At 38.2% G+C, this 20,059-nt stretch overlaps 1 protein-coding gene across 1 annotated transcript in view; it reads right to left on the reverse strand.

Moving 5' to 3' along the window:
• LOC121298282 (sterile alpha motif domain-containing protein 10-like) overlaps positions 1 to 15,616 on the reverse strand; it is a 30,048-nt gene extending 14,432 nt beyond the window's left edge. Inside the window, exons 1-2 of the mRNA XM_041225322.1 lie at positions 15,413 to 15,616; positions 2,876 to 3,057 (exon numbers count right to left, since the gene is read on the reverse strand). Coding sequence (XP_041081256.1) covers positions 2,876 to 3,057; positions 15,413 to 15,425 — 195 coding nt within the window. The 5' untranslated portion in view covers positions 15,426 to 15,616. The remainder of the gene's footprint in view (positions 1 to 2,875; positions 3,058 to 15,412) is intronic.
• Between the last annotated feature and the right edge of the window lie 4,443 nt (positions 15,617 to 20,059).

A 20,059-nucleotide genomic window follows, 5' to 3' on the forward strand; every position in this document is an offset into this window, starting at 1 on the left:
TAGTTTTTCGAGATTTACGATTATACTGTAAACCACTTTCATGAATCAGTCCCCAAATGTAGTCTCCCATCATATTCTCGTTATACTGTCCTTGGTAGCGGCGTTCAAAGTCCAGTATATCCTGGTGGAAGCGCTCGCTTTGCTCCTCCGAGTATGCTCCCACGTTCTCCTTGAATTTATCAAGATGAGCATCAAGGATATGGACTTTGAGGGACATCCTACAGCCCATTGTGCCGTAGATTCTCAACCAGCTCCACATAGTTTTCGGCCTTGTGATTGTCCAGGAAGCCCCGAACCAAGCCGCTTTTTCCTTACTAGTGAGCTTCTTGGGGAATTCATTGCACTCCAGGATCTTCTTTATCTGTGGTCCGACGAAGACACCGGCTTTGACCTTTGCCTCAGACAGCTTAGAGAAGAAGTCTTGAAGGTACTTGAAGGCTGCCGACTCCTTATCTAGAGCTCTGACAAATTGTTTCATAAGGCCCAATTTGATGTGCAGTGGTGGCATCAGCACCTTCCGGGGGTCCACCAGTGGCTCCTACTTGACGTTGTTCCTCCCCACAGAGAACTCGGTCTGCTGTGGCCAGTCCTGCCTGTGGTAGTGCGCCTTGGTGTCCCTGCTGTCCCAAAGGCAAAGATAGCAGGGAAACTTGGTAAAACTGCCTTGGCGACCCATCAGGAATGCCAACATTGCAGCCTCTTGATGCCATCTCAGAAAAATGCAGATATGTATCCACTTAGGCAACTGGAACTAAACTGAACTGGTGGGCTTAAGGCCCCTGTATTTATACTACTATTTATATTACTGGAAAGTTCTAGAAAGTACTAGAAATTACTCCAAGTTTACTCAGCACTGAATCTATCTGGAATGTTCTGGAAAAAAGGTAAATTTCAAAATATCACTGTCCTGGTCACAAAAGCAAAGTTTGTGGGGAATAATAGCCATTTTCTATACTTTTGAGGCATAAGCAATTAGGAAATAACACTTACTACCCAGGAACCAAAAAAAATTAAAAATTTGTTACACGGTGTTATTAATTTAATAATGTGTGTTAATTGTATTTAATGTTGATGAAGGCCTGTGGCCTCAACGCATTTGTTTTGACCACAAATTTTCCCTTCTTTGTATTCAGCTCTTGTTTTGAATCTTCAAGCAAAATTAAGCTCTGTAAATAAAACATGAAAGCATGATTACTCGTGTGTGATGAGAGAATGGCATTTTTTAGACGTCTTCATTGACATCGTGTGCCTTTAGCACCTTTGGATCCAATTTTTACAGCGTACTTTATCTTTTAACTACCCAACTTTCATAAGGTGTCTGTAAAATGAAAGAAAACATTTTAAACCTCAAAAGAAAGCAAATTATAATATGTAGCTCTGGGTTTGAAGCACAAATGGTGTCAACAAGCCTTTCTGCCTCTGTATTTCCCAGCTTTACACTCCAAGTAACCAGTCAGCCTCTCATTTGAGGGCTGATTGGCAATTCACACACAATTTGAAACTCTATGATGTACACGAAGCGCATTGTTTCAGCAAAGGTACTCTTACTCAACTGGCACAAGCCTGTGTCTACTGGACTCATTGAGAGAGACAAGAAGAGGAAAATGAGTTTTGAATGATGTCTCTACCAGACACCATTATAAAACACCACACATTATATACCTGTGACAGTTATTTGTAGTGGAGATACAGCAGGGGAGAATATTCTTCCAGTCGACTTTTAAAACACTCAATGCAGAAGTAAATTGCCATTGATTGGTACTCGATTGAAAACGCATTTTGATACCAGCTCGTCAATGAATGGATTTATTTAATACCCACCAGTAAGTACTTCTCAAACAGAATAATGAGTTTTGAGTACCGAGTTTCTGCACACCACTGCTAACATGGTATGAAATGCACTGTAAAAACATGTGAAAGTGGACTAAATCATCATGGCTGAGCCCTGTTTTGGAGTCTGAATGCTCCCAATCACAAGACCTCTTTGAAAGTGCAATTGTCAGGGTAATTGGTCATTCTGACCTCAAACTGGGGCACTGCTGGCCCCTTCCGAAATGCAAAAACATTGACCGTTCCAGTAAGGTCTGGTGTAATTTAAAACCAAAACCGCAGGACGCCTGTATAGACTTGAGAATTCTTTATTTTATTTTATTTTTGAGGGCTCAGTCAGGGCTTCATTAAAACAAGCTGGATGGCTTCCAATTCCTTCTTTAACAAACCCACTTTCCCCGCAGGGGTCAGCAGCAACCTGCCGAGGTAATGAGGAAACTAAAATAAATCAAAGACTACTCTTTCTAGGCCAGGGCCTTTGCAATTCAAATAGGGGTATGCAGTTTGACTAGCGACAGCTGCATGCAAAGTAGTGTCAGAGTTTGCTGCAGTTTATTCATTTTTATGAATGCTGAGGATTTGGTCTGTTGCTTCTTATGCTGTGCAGATTCAACAAATACTTTTTAAACTCAGAATCAATATTGAATATTACTACTTATTGAACTTTATTACTTGAATTCCTCATTAACAGGCATTCATTTTAAATTGTGACTTTGATGGCTTATGTCTAGGTCTTGGTTTTGCATTGCAAAGTGTGCACATGACAAAGGAACGTAAGGCTTATCAGACCTGCCAGGTTCCGATTAAATCTGGCTTGATAAAAAACCATGGCTGTATCTGTAAATAGCATTGTAAAGGGTAGTGGGCTACAGCTCCTGTACCTTGGAAGTCGTAAACTAACTGGACTGCCAACTGAGCCTGCTTTCTAAAAACTGGAGTGCACAGAATGCTAAGCAGACAAAAGAAAAACTATAAAATCAGTGTAAAGCTGAAAAGGATTATGGGTCACTGCGTCTTTCAGTACTGGACTGTAAACAACATCTACCTGTGTTGTTTCTGTCCCTGGCTGCTGCAGCAGTTTGACGGTCCTGCCCCCTGCCATCCTTTGCCCTCTCCCATCATGCCAGGTAAGGCTGCCCCCTGGCTGCTGGGGCAACTGGTAGTTGAGCTCCTCCGCCGAGACAGTGTGCTCCAGAACATTCCTGCAGAAACTGAAACTGGCAGCCGCTGGGGACACAAGAGCAGAGAAATACTGAGTATAGAATTATGTGTTAACGCAGCATCACCGACAATAGGAAAACGTATTGCTGTAAGAAAATCTGTAGTTAACTTGTCCCACAACTAGAACATCAGTTAAATAAGTATATAACTCATATCAAATAAAAGAGACTGCCCTGTTAATGCTGGCAGAAAGATTCTGTTCTCAGTCCATCAAGTAAGAAAGCACTTTGGAGAGAGTGTTAAAGTTCCCCACACTCCGATATTTAGCCTGGAGCCATAACAAATTGAATTCTGATCTTGTAACATCTTCAAATGAAACAGAATTGAGCCAGTAAACTGCAATGTCTGAAAGGACATTGGCAGCTCAGTAAATCTCTCTCTCTCCCTCTCTCTCTCCTGCTCTCTCCCCCTCTCCCTCTCTCTCCCTCTCTCTCTCTCTCTCTTTCTCTTCCTCCTGGTACTTGACTCAACAGATGCACGAGCATTCTGTCTGCCCTGAGTCACTGACTTGTTGGAGACACCATCTTTGATGATACGTGATCTTGTTTTGTAAACATTACAGGGGAGCAGAGCCCAGGTGAAATTTTAATCTCTCCTGGTTAAATCTTTATCCCCTTTCTAATTCTCAAGCAAGCCTGCAATTCTGCAACCCCTGTAAATGGGAACAGAACATTCATGAAAACGTTGCATCTCAGTGGAACTAAAATGTTAAAGTATCTGAGTGTAACTCCTGGTGTATGAGGGTGGGCTAATGGGCTCCCCCGCTGAATATAACCATTACTGATGAAGAGCGGTCAGATGCCTTTCTAACTCCTCTCTCCTCATCAATGCGTGCTTGCTGCTTTTCTTTAAGGACTTTAAATAGTTACATGATTCTGTTGGTTCAATAAGTATTCTTAATTAAGCATAATTAGTTTGTATATATTAAAGACAGTTGCTACAAGTACATAAATTAAATCACATCCGCATAACAAAAACAAACTATAAGTTAATAAAATGCTTCGCTCTCTGGGCAATATTGACCCAAGCCCTGAGACTAGCAACGATTGCACTGACTGGAAACAACTGCAAGCCCTTTATAGACTTTAAAAGCACTAGGCTGCCAGTCATTAACCTTTATAGTCTGCAAAACCTATAATAATGTTTATTGGGACCTGGTAGAGGTCTGGTTAATTGACAAGACTTCCAGATAATCAGCTCTGTACTGTATAACCTTGGAGGAATCAAAGTGTATGTAACTGGAATCAAAGTAGTCAATGGAAAAAGCACGACTGTCAACAGAGTGCCATTCTAATTTTAGACATACTGACGTTGGCATGGGTATTGAAATGAATATAAATATTTAGGTCTGATAGAGTTCAAGGTATCCTGACAAAAAGGACTGAGTGCTATTCTGTTTTATTCAATGTAATTGTTTTAAAAAATATATATTAACATACTGACTGTTAAGTGCCAAACCAAAATCTGCACCTCATTACTGTCCTTCTTCAGCTTGCTTAGACTTTTCTTTCATTAGGAATGGTCTGCCTGGGAAGCTCCTTGGTTGACTGACTGACTGAGTGAACACTGTCCAAAGATAACACGTGGATTTTTCCAGATCACTAAACAATGCCTAGTCACCTGGAACCAACTGTCTGGGACCGTCGAATCTCAGACTACTTGACCTAAGGTAACATTGGATAGTCCAGGGTCAGTGTTAATCAGGATCAGTGAAACCAGTCAAAAATGTTAATTAAAATAAAAAACCAAAGGAGATTAAGAGTTAAAATAAATTTACTTGCCTGCGTAGGTACATGTTAGGACAATATTACCTAAATAACTGTTTTTTTAAATATGAATATCCTCTGGTATTTATATACATTTTTTGTACTATGAATTAAATTTTACTCTGATGGGGTTGGGTTCATTGCCTCTTTGCTCCAGGGATTGCACTAAAGATTATAGATCCCCTTGACAAAAGATATTTATAATATAACATTTAAAAGAAAAAATCAAATCAAATCAAATGCAAGTCATTCTATAGCTAATTGTGGTTTTCATTCTGTAGCACAGATTGGAACATTCTGAACAATTAATTTTCTTTCCATCACCTCTCCCGCATAGTGTATTGACTCTAAATCACCAGTCTGAGCTGCATGTTTACAGCCAATTAGTGTGGAGAATGAAAAGTCTTATTTGTAACAGCAGGGATGGAGCATAAAATTATATTTTATCTTGAAGATCCAGTTGTGCAGACTTTCCTATACACCAGTTCCATCAGCAACAAAATAATACCTTTGATATAGGTGATGGAATTAAGATTTGCCACTGCATAGCAAATTGATCAATTCCAGGATTTACTGAGAAATTAAAATGCGCAAAACCTAGAATGGCTTTGCAGTGATCATTGCAAATCCACAGGTGCTTCGGATGGAAAGTAGGTTAAGATTAGTAAGAAAACACAGAATGTTAAAATGCATGGCAACTCCTCAGCCAAAACCAACCAACCAAACAAACATACCCTAAACAAACATCAACTTGATTATTTTAAATTCAGCTAAATGCTGCCAAGTGTTGCTAACTGCGGAAGCTGCAGTGTCACTGCTATGGAGCCTATTGATTTTTGGAGTAGATTTGATAATGGGCAATCTGGTATGAAGAGGACTGTCACAGTGCTTCCATTTGTTGCAACGTTTGTGCTGCCTCATTTGTTCCTATACTGCTGCCAAATGGTGAAGGCACAGCCTCAACAAATGGACCTGTCTGCATTATTTATAATGCCAGAAGAGACTTAACAGCAACACTGATCATAGGTCTCTAGAGAGGGAAGCAAGCAAGTTGGTATGTGCAGGTGTACTTCTGTTCCCTCTCCACATCTGCTCTAACTCTTAACACCAATGAAGGACCAGTCCCAGTATTCCCAGTCTGACCAGAGGGTAAAGTGCTGAGGCAGTGGATAAAGAGATTGTTACCATTAAAAACACACTGAAGCCACAATTCCATACCTTACAATTCCTATAGTGATACGTGTGATGGTTCAAATGGACTTGACATGTATAATAGCAAATAATTAGGCAAGTGTTATTGAGATATGGGGGAACGTGTATTCATACCAGAAAAGGTACAATGAAGTATCTCAATGGTTAAAATGGTAAAAAACAGGTTTGTGTATATTGTTTCTGTGCAGAGAGCAAAGACAATGTCAGGTCTCATCCTGTCTGGGGGAGTGCTGAAAGGTAAGACCACACACAGAAGAAGTGACATGTATAGCTAATGCATCCTATTCATTTTTTTTTTTTTTTTAGAAAACTAGAACCAACCAATACAATCATCTTTCAAGGGCTATTTAGAACTCTCTTTTTTTTATTTCTTTACAAACATACAGGAGTAAATATCATGGAGAAACTACTGGAACCTTTTTTGTTTCATGTTTGACCAAATGTACCATAAATACAGGTACTGCACCTGTTACTTGTAACATGACAGGACTTACTATGCTCCAACAATATTTAATACAACGGAATTATTACCAGAGTGTATTTTAAAAATATCCCATTGTTCCATCATGCAAAACAATCTCGCATCTGTGAGGTGATCCCCCTGGTGCTGCTGGGGTGGAGATGTATGAGGGATCCTGTGAGGTGATCCCCCTGGTGCTGCTGGGGTGGAGATGTATGAGGGATCCTGTGAGGTGATCCCCCTGGTGCTGCTGGGGTGGAGATGTTTGAGGGATCCTGTGAGGTGATCCCCCTGGTGCTGCTGGGGTGGAGATGTATGAGGGATCCTGTGAGGTGATCCCCCTGGTGCTGCTGGAGTGGAGATGTTTGAGGGATCTTGTGAGGTGATCCCCCTGGTGCTACTGGGGTGGAGATGTATGAGGGATCCTGTGAGGTGATCCCCCTGGTGCTGCTGGGGTGGAGATGTATGAGGGATCCTGTTCTAACGATGCTGAAACGTGTCAGCAAGATGGATGTGGTGCAACTAAGTACTGCATTTCTACTGATGCACAGCCACTCATCTCTTTATCCAGAGAGATAAATATTACGAGCGTGTGACTTCAGGAGCGAAGAATCTAAACTATTCTAAATATAATATTTAAAACGGTGGCAAATCAAGCACCTCAAACCTCGAACCAATATTTCTGACAGGCAGACAGTTTTAAGGTTCAAAACGTTAGTTATACAAAGCCTTAGCAGGCATTGAAAAGAAGCATTTCCTTTTTATTTGCAGAGACCCAGACATGGCTCCTCTATAGATTAGACATTTCTTTGTGCTTAACCAAAAAGGTTATCGTCATGGTTGGCAATCTATCAAACGATTTTCTGTCAAACGGCCATAAAAACCACAGAGTGGCCAGAGAGAATCCTTTCTGCTCTTGCCAGTCTAAATAATAATAACAAAAATAAATAAATAAATAAATAAAATGGGAGCTAATGGCATTCATCCTCCTATCACACAAATCAATCTTAATCTTTCAGTCCATTACATTCAATTATAATGGTTTCACAGAAGTATATTTACTTCTTAATTCTTAAAGACTATATCAATGTATGTTGTTCTATTTCTCTTACTGGTTAAATAATAATAAATAAACAATACTACTAATATTACAACAACAACTACTACAACTACTGCTGCTACTACTGACTGGGGATTTGCTGGCACTTGTACTGTCCACTTATGATATTGTTTATATTTATTTGGACTTCTTGCTGAGACAAGTTACATACATGTGCTCTTCCACAGGTCATGATATTCCCTTTTTTTGAAAAACAAGTAAGGGATGTCTAGTAATCCTAAAATGTACCCTCTGGGCCAATTCAACCCATTACATACTGTTTAATTGTACATCTTTAATTACTGTTCCAAAAATAAGTCAGCCTTTCTTTTTAGTAATACCTGAAATTACTGTCAGTGTCTGCTGTCAGACTGTCATTCATCCGACAAAGAAAGCAGAATCTCCTACAAGAAGCAGAATCTCTTTACAATATATAACCCTACAATGTGGCAGCATCTATTAGTGCTTCTACTTTAGTTAAAGGGCACTGATAAAACACACGATTTTCAGCATGATCATTTTCTGAACTGAGGAAAGCAAAGTAATTAGAGAAGAACCTGTCTTATCCCGGTGTTCCTGTCTCCCTTATCTGAGGAGCCACAGCACAAGATAGGAAATAATTAGAAGGCGGCAGCCACTTTGTACATCTGCATAGACTGGAAATACTCAGAATCATACCTAGGATAGCTTGATTTAATAATGTCTCTGTAGCTGCAAAAGAATACCTTCAATATTGTCATTATTTTGAACCTTCAGGCAGGTAAAAAAAAGCGATAATAAAATTCTTTTTTGCAGACCCTCTGGATGTAACACGGCTTCCTTTAAACAACTCCTGGGGAAATAACAGATTCTTGAGATTTAATTTCTCTTGCAGCAGGGAAAATTAAAAAGGTATGCAGTGTGATTTTCCCAGCTACTGGAGAAAACCAATGACTTGTTTGCCACCTGGCGAATACAGTTACCTTATCATATGTGTCAGACTGCCATTCACCTTCATGAGCACAAAGAGAAACAGAATGAGGAGCTTCAGCCGTGCAGAGCACTGGGGCCTATCCAGTATCTGAATATACAAAAATTAAAACCGGTTTGATTTATATTGAGCTGCCATCCAATAGCAGCGAACGACCTTCTTTCAAAGCCGTCTACACCCCAGATGCTCAGGCAGGTGGCTACGGAAATTACACAGGATTTGTTTTTTTCTGTTTTCTGTTTTTTTCTGTGATGTAGATTCGTCTCTGTCGTGTCTGTCCAGTCAGCCCTGCTAATTTCCCAGCTCCTATTTATTTGAATCAGTTACTTCTGGACTCCTTCGTCAAATTAACGTCAAATTTGTAACAAGGCATTTAGCTCCCAGGTAACAGCCAGCGATTAAAAAGGAGAGTTAAAGCTCAATTCGCCCACTCTGAAACTCTATATGACTGAACATTTCCCCACCCCCTGCCCTACAGTGTCAGTCTGCCCCTCTACACACTCCCCTCTTGTTATATGATAAAAAGAGGTGTTAGATATGGACGGCAGAATCAGACCCCTGTGGCATTTTTTCTGCTCCATGCCATTTTGCTGGCCCCTATTTGCTTCCTGCATATCACATCAGAGAACCTCAAACTCCACCAGCCCTTAGAAAGTAACAGGAAGCCCAGGAGATTGCAGAGTGACAGGTCGACAACACATGTGATACTCAACCAGATCTCGCTCTTGGTTTAGAGTGAACACTGATAGTGGATGCTTTTGGTTTACCGGTCAGTGAAATATGTAAAGTTAAACAGAAAAGTAACAATACAAGGATTTTTTTTAAATTAAAAAAAAATGATGCGATACAGCCCTTGGTAAACTTGAGTTTTAAATCCTTTTACTAGGACAGAGGAACAGAATATGGCAATAAAAATCTTTCCCATTGGGCTCCATATTCCAGCTTTCTCCACAAATATATCTCACTCTAACCTAAGTAACTCTGTAGACTCTAGAGAGAGCCTGGAATTTTCTTACACAATACCAGCAGGGCTTGATAAAAGCTCCAGCATAGTAATGTTTTTGTGTTTTTAAACTTTATTCCAGCTGTGAACTAGCAATGTCAGTGTTTTTTAATATGTCGATATTTTGATATGTCGATACCGTTCGATATTGATAATAATTTCCATATCCCGATATCCTGGGATTAAAACAAACAAACCAAAAGAAAATTACTAATACTGCTACAAACGCAGTACAATCAAGTTCATTTTATATTAAGATACAACAAACCCTATACATACCAATCGTTGTCAGTCTCGTGGGCAAACACCATACACTGAGGTATTATTTAACCATTTTATTCAATTGATTGACGTTTAGGTACCAAGTGCAATTTGCATGCTGCATTAAGCACCACTGGCCATCCGTTTTGCATTGTTTTGAGATAGGGGCACGCGTCAGCGATTCACTACTTACGCTATTGTAAATGCATTTTTAAAATGTGAGCTTTCGGTATTATAAATGAGATGCACTTTTAAAATACATCTCGAAAGAATGCAAAATTCAGCATGACACCGTACAGCAGATGAAGATTCATTTACTTCCGGGTTGGCTAGAAAATGAACAACCCTGGAGTCTGTGTGCAGTAAAGTATAGAAATATTTCGGCTTTGAGGTGGCTGATGATGGAATAGTAAAACAATATAACAAAATGCATGTACACAGATACAGCCCCAGACATTATCAAGTATGCAATGTATTTATTTATTTATTTATTTAAAGTGGCGACTGTTTTTACCTTGACTTCTAACAGACAACTAAACCACATGCCATGGTACATATTAACAATCAGTTGTGGACAAGATGCAGAATGCTTATAAAGATTAAGCCGGACTGCTTGATGAGACCTGGATCAAGAGCATCTAGTGGAGGACTCCCTGGTGCGGAGCAGGATCTGAAGCACAGTCCTGGGGGGTCTGTGAAGGAGATGTACAGTCCTGCACATCTCTCCACTGAAGTCTCAAAGAGAAGTTTTGAGCATCATCCTGCTGCAGTCCTAACTGTTATATCACCATCATTAAAAATGTCTCAATTGTAATCAGTATTGAGCTACTCTTAAGGCGTATTCATCAATTAATCTGACAATTTTTCCTCCCAGTGTCCCCATCATTCACAATACTGATAAACGTCTGACAGAATAGGTATAAGGGAATGTCTAATGAGAATGAAACACTATGTGAATTAAACCTGTTCCCCGACAGACAGCCACCATTAGCTGTACATGGTGGGAATATCAATTAATCATGTTGGTAAAAGGGAGGCAGATACAAAAAAATATCATGGAATCTCCAGATGGCCATACTGTATGTTATAATCCTCGGATTTGTACACCTAGAGATTGTGGGCAGAGTTAACTGGGTTAAAATTAGAACTGCTTCATGTTTTCCATGTCAGCTGTGTTTACAGTTTCTCATTGGAGGACAAGACCCACCATGTTGATCTCCACATTATTATGCTCTAGGAAGAAAAAGACTTTGTGGCAGCCCTTTCAATATGTTGCCTGATAAGGCAGCACAATACCATTCATAAAGGTTTGAGTCCATAACCATTGTGTCACGAAAACTGATGACACAGAAAAAAATGAAACAGGTGTAGAGATGCATTTTAGCAGGCGTGTTCTTCTTAGATTCTGGGACGGGAGTTTGAGTAAGCCAGTGCTGGTTTCAGATTTATCTACAAATGCTCAGTCTTATTAAGAATGCCGTTCTCGTGCAGCACTAATCAGACAATGCATGCTGGTCTCCATTTTATGCCACATAAAACAAGCATTTGACTGACAGAGCCCTTGTCCCAATCCTTTTAATTAAAATGTAAGTTTATTGCTCACATAAAATGGGTGGAGAAATGAAGAGGTACAACTGTAGACCAACAGCTTGTGTTAGGTCAGGAGCCAGAAACCCTACATATAAAATTATAACTAATTAGCTTCACCCTCTCAGCACTTTTTTGACACCGAGCAAAGCTAATTAAAGTGGAGACATTGGACACGGCCTTGTGAGTTTCACAATGTGGGGATGGCAAGGTAAGGACGAGCAGCTAAAATCTTCAACAGGATTAGCGAACTGGAATAAACACAGCGGTCCCTCAGAAATCAGCAGCTTAGTCACCACAATTTCTTTTTTAAAACGACATTCAACAATCAATCGTTTTTAATACCTGAACTACAGACCGTCTACACTGCTTAAACCCATGATCACGCTACTCCTTTCAGACTACCTTAATTCCTTAATAGGAGCTGAAAACAGTGTCTGGAGGCTCCAGCAGATTTATGGGGTATTGGTTTTCTCCTCAATCAATGTGTTTAATCCCCTTAGACTAATAGGAGAATGCTTATTGGAAACCACATGGTATAGAAATCAGTGTACTATATTCTGCACAGCCGTCTTTGTGTAAACAAAAGAATATGGATATATTAGGAATGTATAATCCAAATCAGAAACCAATGCTTTAAAATCTATATGACCTTGCATCAGTTTTACTAACATTATCTCTGCCTATCTCTAATAAAATTTGGGCACTTTGTTTTGGCTACCTCTTTTTGTTATTTAATTTGGCTTGTCCAAATCTTTCAGCACATTTTTCATCTGTATCACTGACTCAAATATCCATTTGTATTTTATACTTCAATTTAGAAAATGCAGAAAAAGTAACAACAGAAGACAAAAGGAAACCCAGTAGGAAGGAATTAAGAAGTAAGAAAAAGGATTTTAAAATCTTGGTTAGCACAGTTATGAGTAGGAATAAATATTTGAATATTTTGATTGCTATCTAGTCCCTTTTAACAGTTAGTCATTAGTGTTTTGCATTGCAATCAGTTTAACTGGCAGCTAAAGAGTGTATTAATTGCAGTTCATTTAACTGGTATTTTACTAAGCAGACAGTGCCACCACCTGCTTCACTGTTGTAACTGTAACTTCTTGGACCAATCACACAGTGCCACCATGTACAAAACATATAATCTATATGTTCTTCATGCATTGGTTAAGAGGTTGATATACTGTACAGCTATAGCCAAAGGTTTTGCATCACCTTATAGAATTGACAAATTTTGCTTCAAAAGTCGAATGAAACCTGCTGAATAATTTTATGTAAACATATTGAATTACATACCGCCTTGCAGTTTTCCATATACTTAATGAAAAAAATGTGACATTTCAAAATACTTTTGCCTTTAAATATGTTTCAAGCCTAAAATTCTAAGGGTTGCAAAACTTTTGGCCATAGCTGTATTCTTTGAAAGAAAACTTGAAAAAGAAGATTCAGTAGGATATGGTAATGCTGGGAACTGAAAGGGAACAGGCTAAAGCAAGGCTTTTTGACAGCAATCCTGCAAGGGGTGTCTCAGATTTCAAAGCCAAATACATCAGTGTGTCTGGACACAGCCTGCTGTCAGTGTGAAGTTTAAAGCCCAACTCAGTCTTTGTGGTTTAAAAGAAGGCGGCGTTACACAACTGCATGCTGCAGCTGTTAACTGGCACAGCCCTTAGAAGCCTAAATTATAGACAAGCAAAGCAAAAAGGCTGGGCAGCATTGAATTGCAAGCACATTACTTGCTGTCTATGGTAAAACAGTTTTTGCAGAAAACTTGCACAGGTATATTATGGTTGATTTTTAAAACAGTGACTCACAACCAAATGCATTCGCGACTGCATCTTGATATTGTGACACTCGAAGTGACAAGTGTAAAGTGAATGGAGACTGGATGGATAAGATCTCTCTCTCCCTTCATTGCTTTCTTTGGTTTAATTGGCGCTCTTCCTTATTTTAAGGTTTATATTTTTTTCCCCTTACTTCAAAAATGTAAAACTGCCCATGTGGGTTACTCTGTTTGAATGAATAAATGAATGATGCCATGCTTCTTTTTCCATATTTAAATGCAATTGTGCATGAACTAAGTAATTATTTGAAGCTTGAATTTGGCTATAAACTAAAAATTCCCCACCTATTATTATTGATCACGTACTCATATCTGTTCAAATAAATACATTTGGACTGTACCATTAACGCATGCCAATTTATATTATTGAAACAGAAAGTCATCTGCTAGTCCATAGGCCAGTGTATTTTACAAACAGCCATGTTGGCCGTAGTAGTCTGGCATATTGATGCAATAAAATACCATTACTCCCCTGTCTATTTTGACTAAAACTGGGGGAAACTTCAGCATCGTAGCTAGACTATGAAGATGCCTGATCAAATATGTATCCTGTGAATAATGTGTGATTATGACTGAGCCATCAGAGAAGCATGTAATTAGCTTTGCAAGATGATTTTGTTAAGAAGGCACGCAGCTATTGCTGTCACATATCTGCACAGGCTGCGTCCGGCACAGCGGGATCTATCGCTAATCATCCAGAGCGAGTGAGTGTCATCAACACACAGCATCCGCTGTGTGTGGATCGTATACTTTCCATGCATGGTTCCTCTACAATCAGCTCGACGTAAAACACTCCCTATTTTCAGAAATTCACGAGGTTTATTAAGCTTTAGTTTGTTTGTACGTTTCAGTTTCCTCGATTGCAAATGTATGTCATTATTACTTCCGCTATATGCTTGGTTTGTTTATTGTTACCTGTGTACTAAAAAACATGCTACCCATTTCCATCGACAAGGACAGTGATTGATATAAATAAATAACATATTATTGAAACTAAATCTTCAGAATTAGGAGGGTGGACAGCAGCATAATCAACACATTGATAGACGATTAATGCAGTGAAACTGAAAGTTTAAACATTTCGTACTTTGAATTATTCTACTAATTGCATATAACCTAATAAAATGTTTTATAAACGTATTTATTAATGTATTTATTTATTCTGGCCTGTGAAAGTTAAACGTCTTTATTCCTTTCTATTTCAGCACCTATGTATTTAAACAGCTCTTTTCTGCTAAACTGCGGTATTCCCATGAGACGGGCTACAATGCTGGCCTGTATTTTAAGACCTTCATTACTAGTTTGTAACAAACATTTGGCTTGATCAATCAAGGTTTATGACAAAACCATATCGCGCCCCTTAGTAAAGTCTGTAACTCAACAGTATCGTACCGGTATTGCAACTGTTACGGACGGCTAGAACTCAGCTCATCCAGACCATTGGAATATATTTGTGCAGATAGCACATGGTCAGTAATTACAATTCCAACACAAGCTTAAAAGTCCCTTTTTAGGATGGGCTGACTACCCTAATTTGGAGTTAACTGTACCCCAATGAAAATTAATTAAAGAGGGGTGAAAAGGATGCCCATGAGTTTTTGTACTGGATTATTGTAGTGAATAGTCAACATTCATTTTTTTCGAATTCTAAGAAAATGTCCTTTTGCAACTATATCAATGCATAATACACAGTGCACAACTGCGATAAACATCAAACAGTTCGATTATATATAGCAAACCGCAGAGCAGCATAAAAAACGGTCATGTTTTACGTTTTTATGTTTTTTTTTTTTTAATGTACTTATTTATATTATTAAAACGGCTTAAAGGCATTAATAAAACTGCTGTCTTGCAACTTTTGTAATATTACCTGTATCACACTTAAACCACCATCGATTCTACACTACACAATAAACTGGAATAATTAACATCAACAGGAAACACAATCATTTGTATTGATTACCCGAGCTGTCTGAAAAATAAATAAATAAACAAATAAATAAATAAATGCGCATTTATGTTAAACTGCAATAGCTCCTTTAATAACACAACGGTACAGTAAAATGTCTGGTAGGCAAGAGCGTTCTCCTCAATGCACGCAATTAACAACATGCGATAATCGAACATACGGTAGCTGGAATTTCTCAGCGTGCTTACCATCCACAGCCATTGTAGGTCACAGTATGTCCCCGACTATTTGTTTAGAAATCGCCCATGCTGTTAATAGTTTGTTACCAGTGGGATAGTGTGAGAGCTGCTAATACACAGCACAGCTCAGCTCCCGAGTCTGTTCCGCTCTGACGGCTGTCTGACCACGTATGCTGCTGATATCCTATTCAATATTCCCTCACGATTGACAACGATTACTCCAGCCAAACCAGCACTGACTTTTTCATTTGGAACTGCCTTCAGGCACATACAGAAATAACTCCTCCCTAAATACCTGCTTGTTCATGGTCAGCAAGTGCTACCGCTGCTATAGTCACCTAATCAATATGTAGATGTAAAGCTAATACTGTAATAATAATTCACGGTAATCTGTCGGCCAGCCTTTGTGGAAATCTTGGATTAAGGGTGTGTTTAAAGCACAAATTATTTTGAAGGAATTTTGAAAAAATATTATATTCTTTATGTAGCCTGCCGACCCTACTCACAGTGTTAAATATAATTGGATGTGCTATGCAACTACTGCATTAAACTAAATCTATTTCGATTGATGTGCTAAAGAAAGGTGACCACAGCACTAAAAAAAATTTCAATGTGTATGTTCACTGTATCTCGGAAGAGACGTGAACCGGGGTCCTATTGTAAGTGACTGCAGCAGCAGTTGTTCAGCCCTTATAGTCTCTCTTTGGATAAAAGCATCTGCTAAATGACTAAATAGTAATAAAAACAAACAAATAAATAAATAAATAAATAAATAATAACATTGGCTGTCTAAACTGGACAGACGATAGGCTGGTAGGCATTCAAAGTGATACCCTCACGGCATCTGGTCTGGTTCTGGATGGTGGTTTATATGTCATAGCCTTCGAGGTTTGGACTTCAGATGGAGTTGCCTCCTAATGTTCTTAACGCCATTCTAATTAGACTGTGGGCCATTTGGCCATCAGCATTGGCACTGGAATAAATCGCTGAGCACATAGAACACTGTGCATGTATTCAATGCATGTATTCAATAATGTACTGTGCAAAACATGTTATTTTAATTCACAGCAAAAATCTATTTCATTTTGTTTTTACATTATGCTAATCAAATTAAAAAACATTTGCAATTTTGTGTCTACCAAAACAGTTTTTCAATAAAATTATGTTAGTTGACTGAGAATATATCTCCCTTAAACGAGGATTAACCTTACCCATTCACAGCATCTATATGTTTTACTGTTCAGATCCTTATAAAAGTTTACCATAGTAAAATCATAGCGAAGTGCAATGAAAGCATGGCAAAGCATCTACACATTGTAAAGCACAGACACGTGTTGGTAAAGCATGTTAAAAAGACATGCAAACTATGGCAAATGTATAGTATAACCATGAAAAAATAAGCATGAGAGGATTACTGTGTTAATTTGCAGTGGTAAACCTGTATAAGGAGAAGCTTGGTTACATCCGGGTTGACACAGGTTAGGCACTGCATAACTGCAGGCAGGTTCAGTCTGTCTAATCCAAAACCCCACTAAAATGCTTTTGACATGAGGAACGTTACCATAGAAATGGGGATTATTCATGTATAGGTTAAGTAGGTGTTAAAGGGCTGGTGCAAAACTGGCACTGATATTCACCCTACCTCCCTATTCTTTCCTGTGGTACAGTGTGCCTTCTTTGTTGTAGAATCAGACTTATTTCTAAGGGCTTTGAAATCCAGTTGCCATTCACTGGATTTCTTCTGGGATAATTTATTTCTGTGGCTATAAACACAAGTGAACCCCTATTAAGAGAGTTAAAAAAAAAAAAAAAACATCAGAGAAGCTTCTGATGTCTTCAGTAACTGCAAACATGCCTTCAGCCTGCAAATGTATCAACAGCAGCATATCTAAAGAGAGTCATCCATTTGCCTTGCAGTTAGATTCCAGTAAGGCAAACCCTTCCCTTTGGTGTTTGATATTACCACATATTTCTACCGATGCTGTCCTATCTTTAATATAAAAAGCTGTTGTCAATCGTTCAGGTAATTAAGGAGAAAGTGAAACCCTGTTAAAAGAAATCGCACAGTAAGTGGGAAATAGTTTTATGTCCAATATGCAAGGACAAGTTTTCCATTAGCACTTTATTTTTCAGAAAGGCGTCAGTAAAGTTAACAAACCCAAAATAAACAATTCAGACTTCTAATTTGATGCTTTAGCTGATTTAAAGAAATGTTCTTTACATCCTGCGTGCCCTTCTTGGTGTTAGTTAGATAGAAAGAAGTGTGTTTACTATTCCAATCACACATTAGACCCAGTTAGTCTTGTACAAATGAATTCATTTAATGAACCAACATTTACTCCCATTTCAAATGCTGCTTATCTGCCACGTTGATTTCAAAGACCATAGCATGGTTTTGAGGGTAATGCCTGTCTCTGGACTGGTTGAAAATGTGCATGATCTGAAGGATGCCAAATCATTTTAGCCTTTTTTTTTTTTCTGACTTACAGTTAACAGCTTGCATGTGAATCCAAAGAGTTTAAAACAAGCATGCATTCATTTCTGCCACAGTGGCACAGTAGCATTAGCAATGACTGCAGTTCCTATTCTGCCCAAACAGATCACTATCCTGATAATTACTGAGGTGGAGGCTACTGGGGGAGAGCAAATCTAAAGCCTTAAAGTTCAGCTGTAGTGTATGTATTATTGTTAAATAAATGAATGTGAAAATAGTGCTGGCTTTTTACTGATTGCAATAAATGCATTGTAAAAAAAGGACAGTGTCAGTTACCAGCTAACAAGACTGCATACGTGCTGACACACTTTTCATGTGAAGTGCACTTCCTGTCAATGTGCCACATGAAAGACTTCAGGGCCATGAAACATTCTATCTATGCAGAGTTGGGGACTCTGATGAATACTAATACTAAGGACTGCAGAACTGTTATTTTTTATTATTATGGGCAAAAAATGTAATAGTGTTTTTGTTATCCTACCCTAAAAGTGAGAGATGTGCACACATACTGTATATTTCTGTTATTTAGCACTGGTACATCATTTTTTTAAAATATAATATATATATATATATATATATATATATTAATATTATATATATATATAATATATATATATAAATCTGTCATTTCACATACGCAAGGTTAATGTTTAATGCGTAAAAAATCAGCATTGACACATTTCTCCTCACGGGACTGTTAACAGATCCTCCACACTTTACCACTTTTAAAGGATATTAAAAGAAACTCATTTCAACACTAAATACATTGAAAAAGCCTTTCAGTCAAACTGCTTGTTAAGTTGCCTTAGTATTCCTAAAAAAAAAAAAAAACCTGTACTATTCTCAACTCTTCAGTCTTTGAAAACAAAGGAGCATCTCAAAACAGACTCTTGCTCTTGTAAGAGTCGTTTCCTATGCATATGAAATGTAATCCGCTGGTTATCCACTTCACAGAAAGAATCAGCCTCACTTTCGTTCTTAAGAAGTCTTTGATTGAAAAGTGGTTTTCAAGTGGAAGACTCAGCCTGCGCTGTGCATGTGATGGAACAGATTAACAGAGGGATTTCATATTTACAATCACTGCCCTTGCAATCCCTCACAGCAGCTCTCAGGATCGCAGCTGCTGGCTTTAAATGTTCCACAGGAACACCCGTTGTGTTCATCGCACCAACCAATATGCAGAGATGCATTCTCATTCAAACCTGCCAATTGAAAAAGGAATAGCAAGACATGCAACAGCAGTAAGATGTGGAAAGTCCTTGGCGAGTTTAAAAAAAAGGTTTTTTCAACGTCAATTGGTAAAACACTAGACTCATTTGTGTGAAATTAAATTGATTTCCCTCTTGGATGAACAAATATACAAAATATAATATGGGTAAGTGTGTATTTATATTATGGTAAGTGTCTGTTAAAAACAGTTATTTGGGTCAACCTTGTTAAACGTTAAAAGCTTCTGGAATATAAGTGGATCATATTAATGCATTCGTGTAATGTTAGTAATGTGACAACAACATGACAGGACAGTTTTTATTGTCAATATGGAGGCTATTGGTTATGTTGTTTGCATGTTCAATAAATTCTATCTTAAAGAAATGACATGTAATATGACATACATATTGCATTGCACTTAGAAAAGTGTACCATAATCAAAATGTTATAATAGGTAATAATAACAGATAAGAATTGTAAAGCCCAGAGAGGTATGGCAAGGCATATTAAAAACACTGCAAACCATGGTAAAGATACAGTATAACCATGGTAAAAGCTTGGGGAAACTGCAGAAATACTGTTCAAATGTACTGTAGTAAACTTTTATAAATACAGACCTAAAATGATATGATACATATATTACATGACTCTTGTGAATAATGTTGAAAAGCAGCTTTTTTTTAGCCAATATATTTTTAGAAATAGTTTTTAAATATAGAGACGCGGTAAGGGATAAGTATAATAACACAAATACAGTAAGAAAAAAACAGATTTTTAAAAATCTTCTTTTGCATTTTACTTTGTGTCTGCTTCAGCAGTTCTTTCTATAACTTGACAGTGTGAAAGAGAAACTGCCTCTGGGATAATGAAGGGCTGGCTGGGCGGTGCTTAGTAGAAAAGCACATACAATATTATTCATTGCACAGTGGCACTGACAGATCTGACATTAATTG

This window comes from Polyodon spathula, chromosome 23 (genome assembly GCF_017654505.1).
Source record: "Polyodon spathula isolate WHYD16114869_AA chromosome 23, ASM1765450v1, whole genome shotgun sequence".
NCBI classification, from domain to species: Eukaryota; Metazoa; Chordata; class Actinopteri; order Acipenseriformes; family Polyodontidae; genus Polyodon; species Polyodon spathula.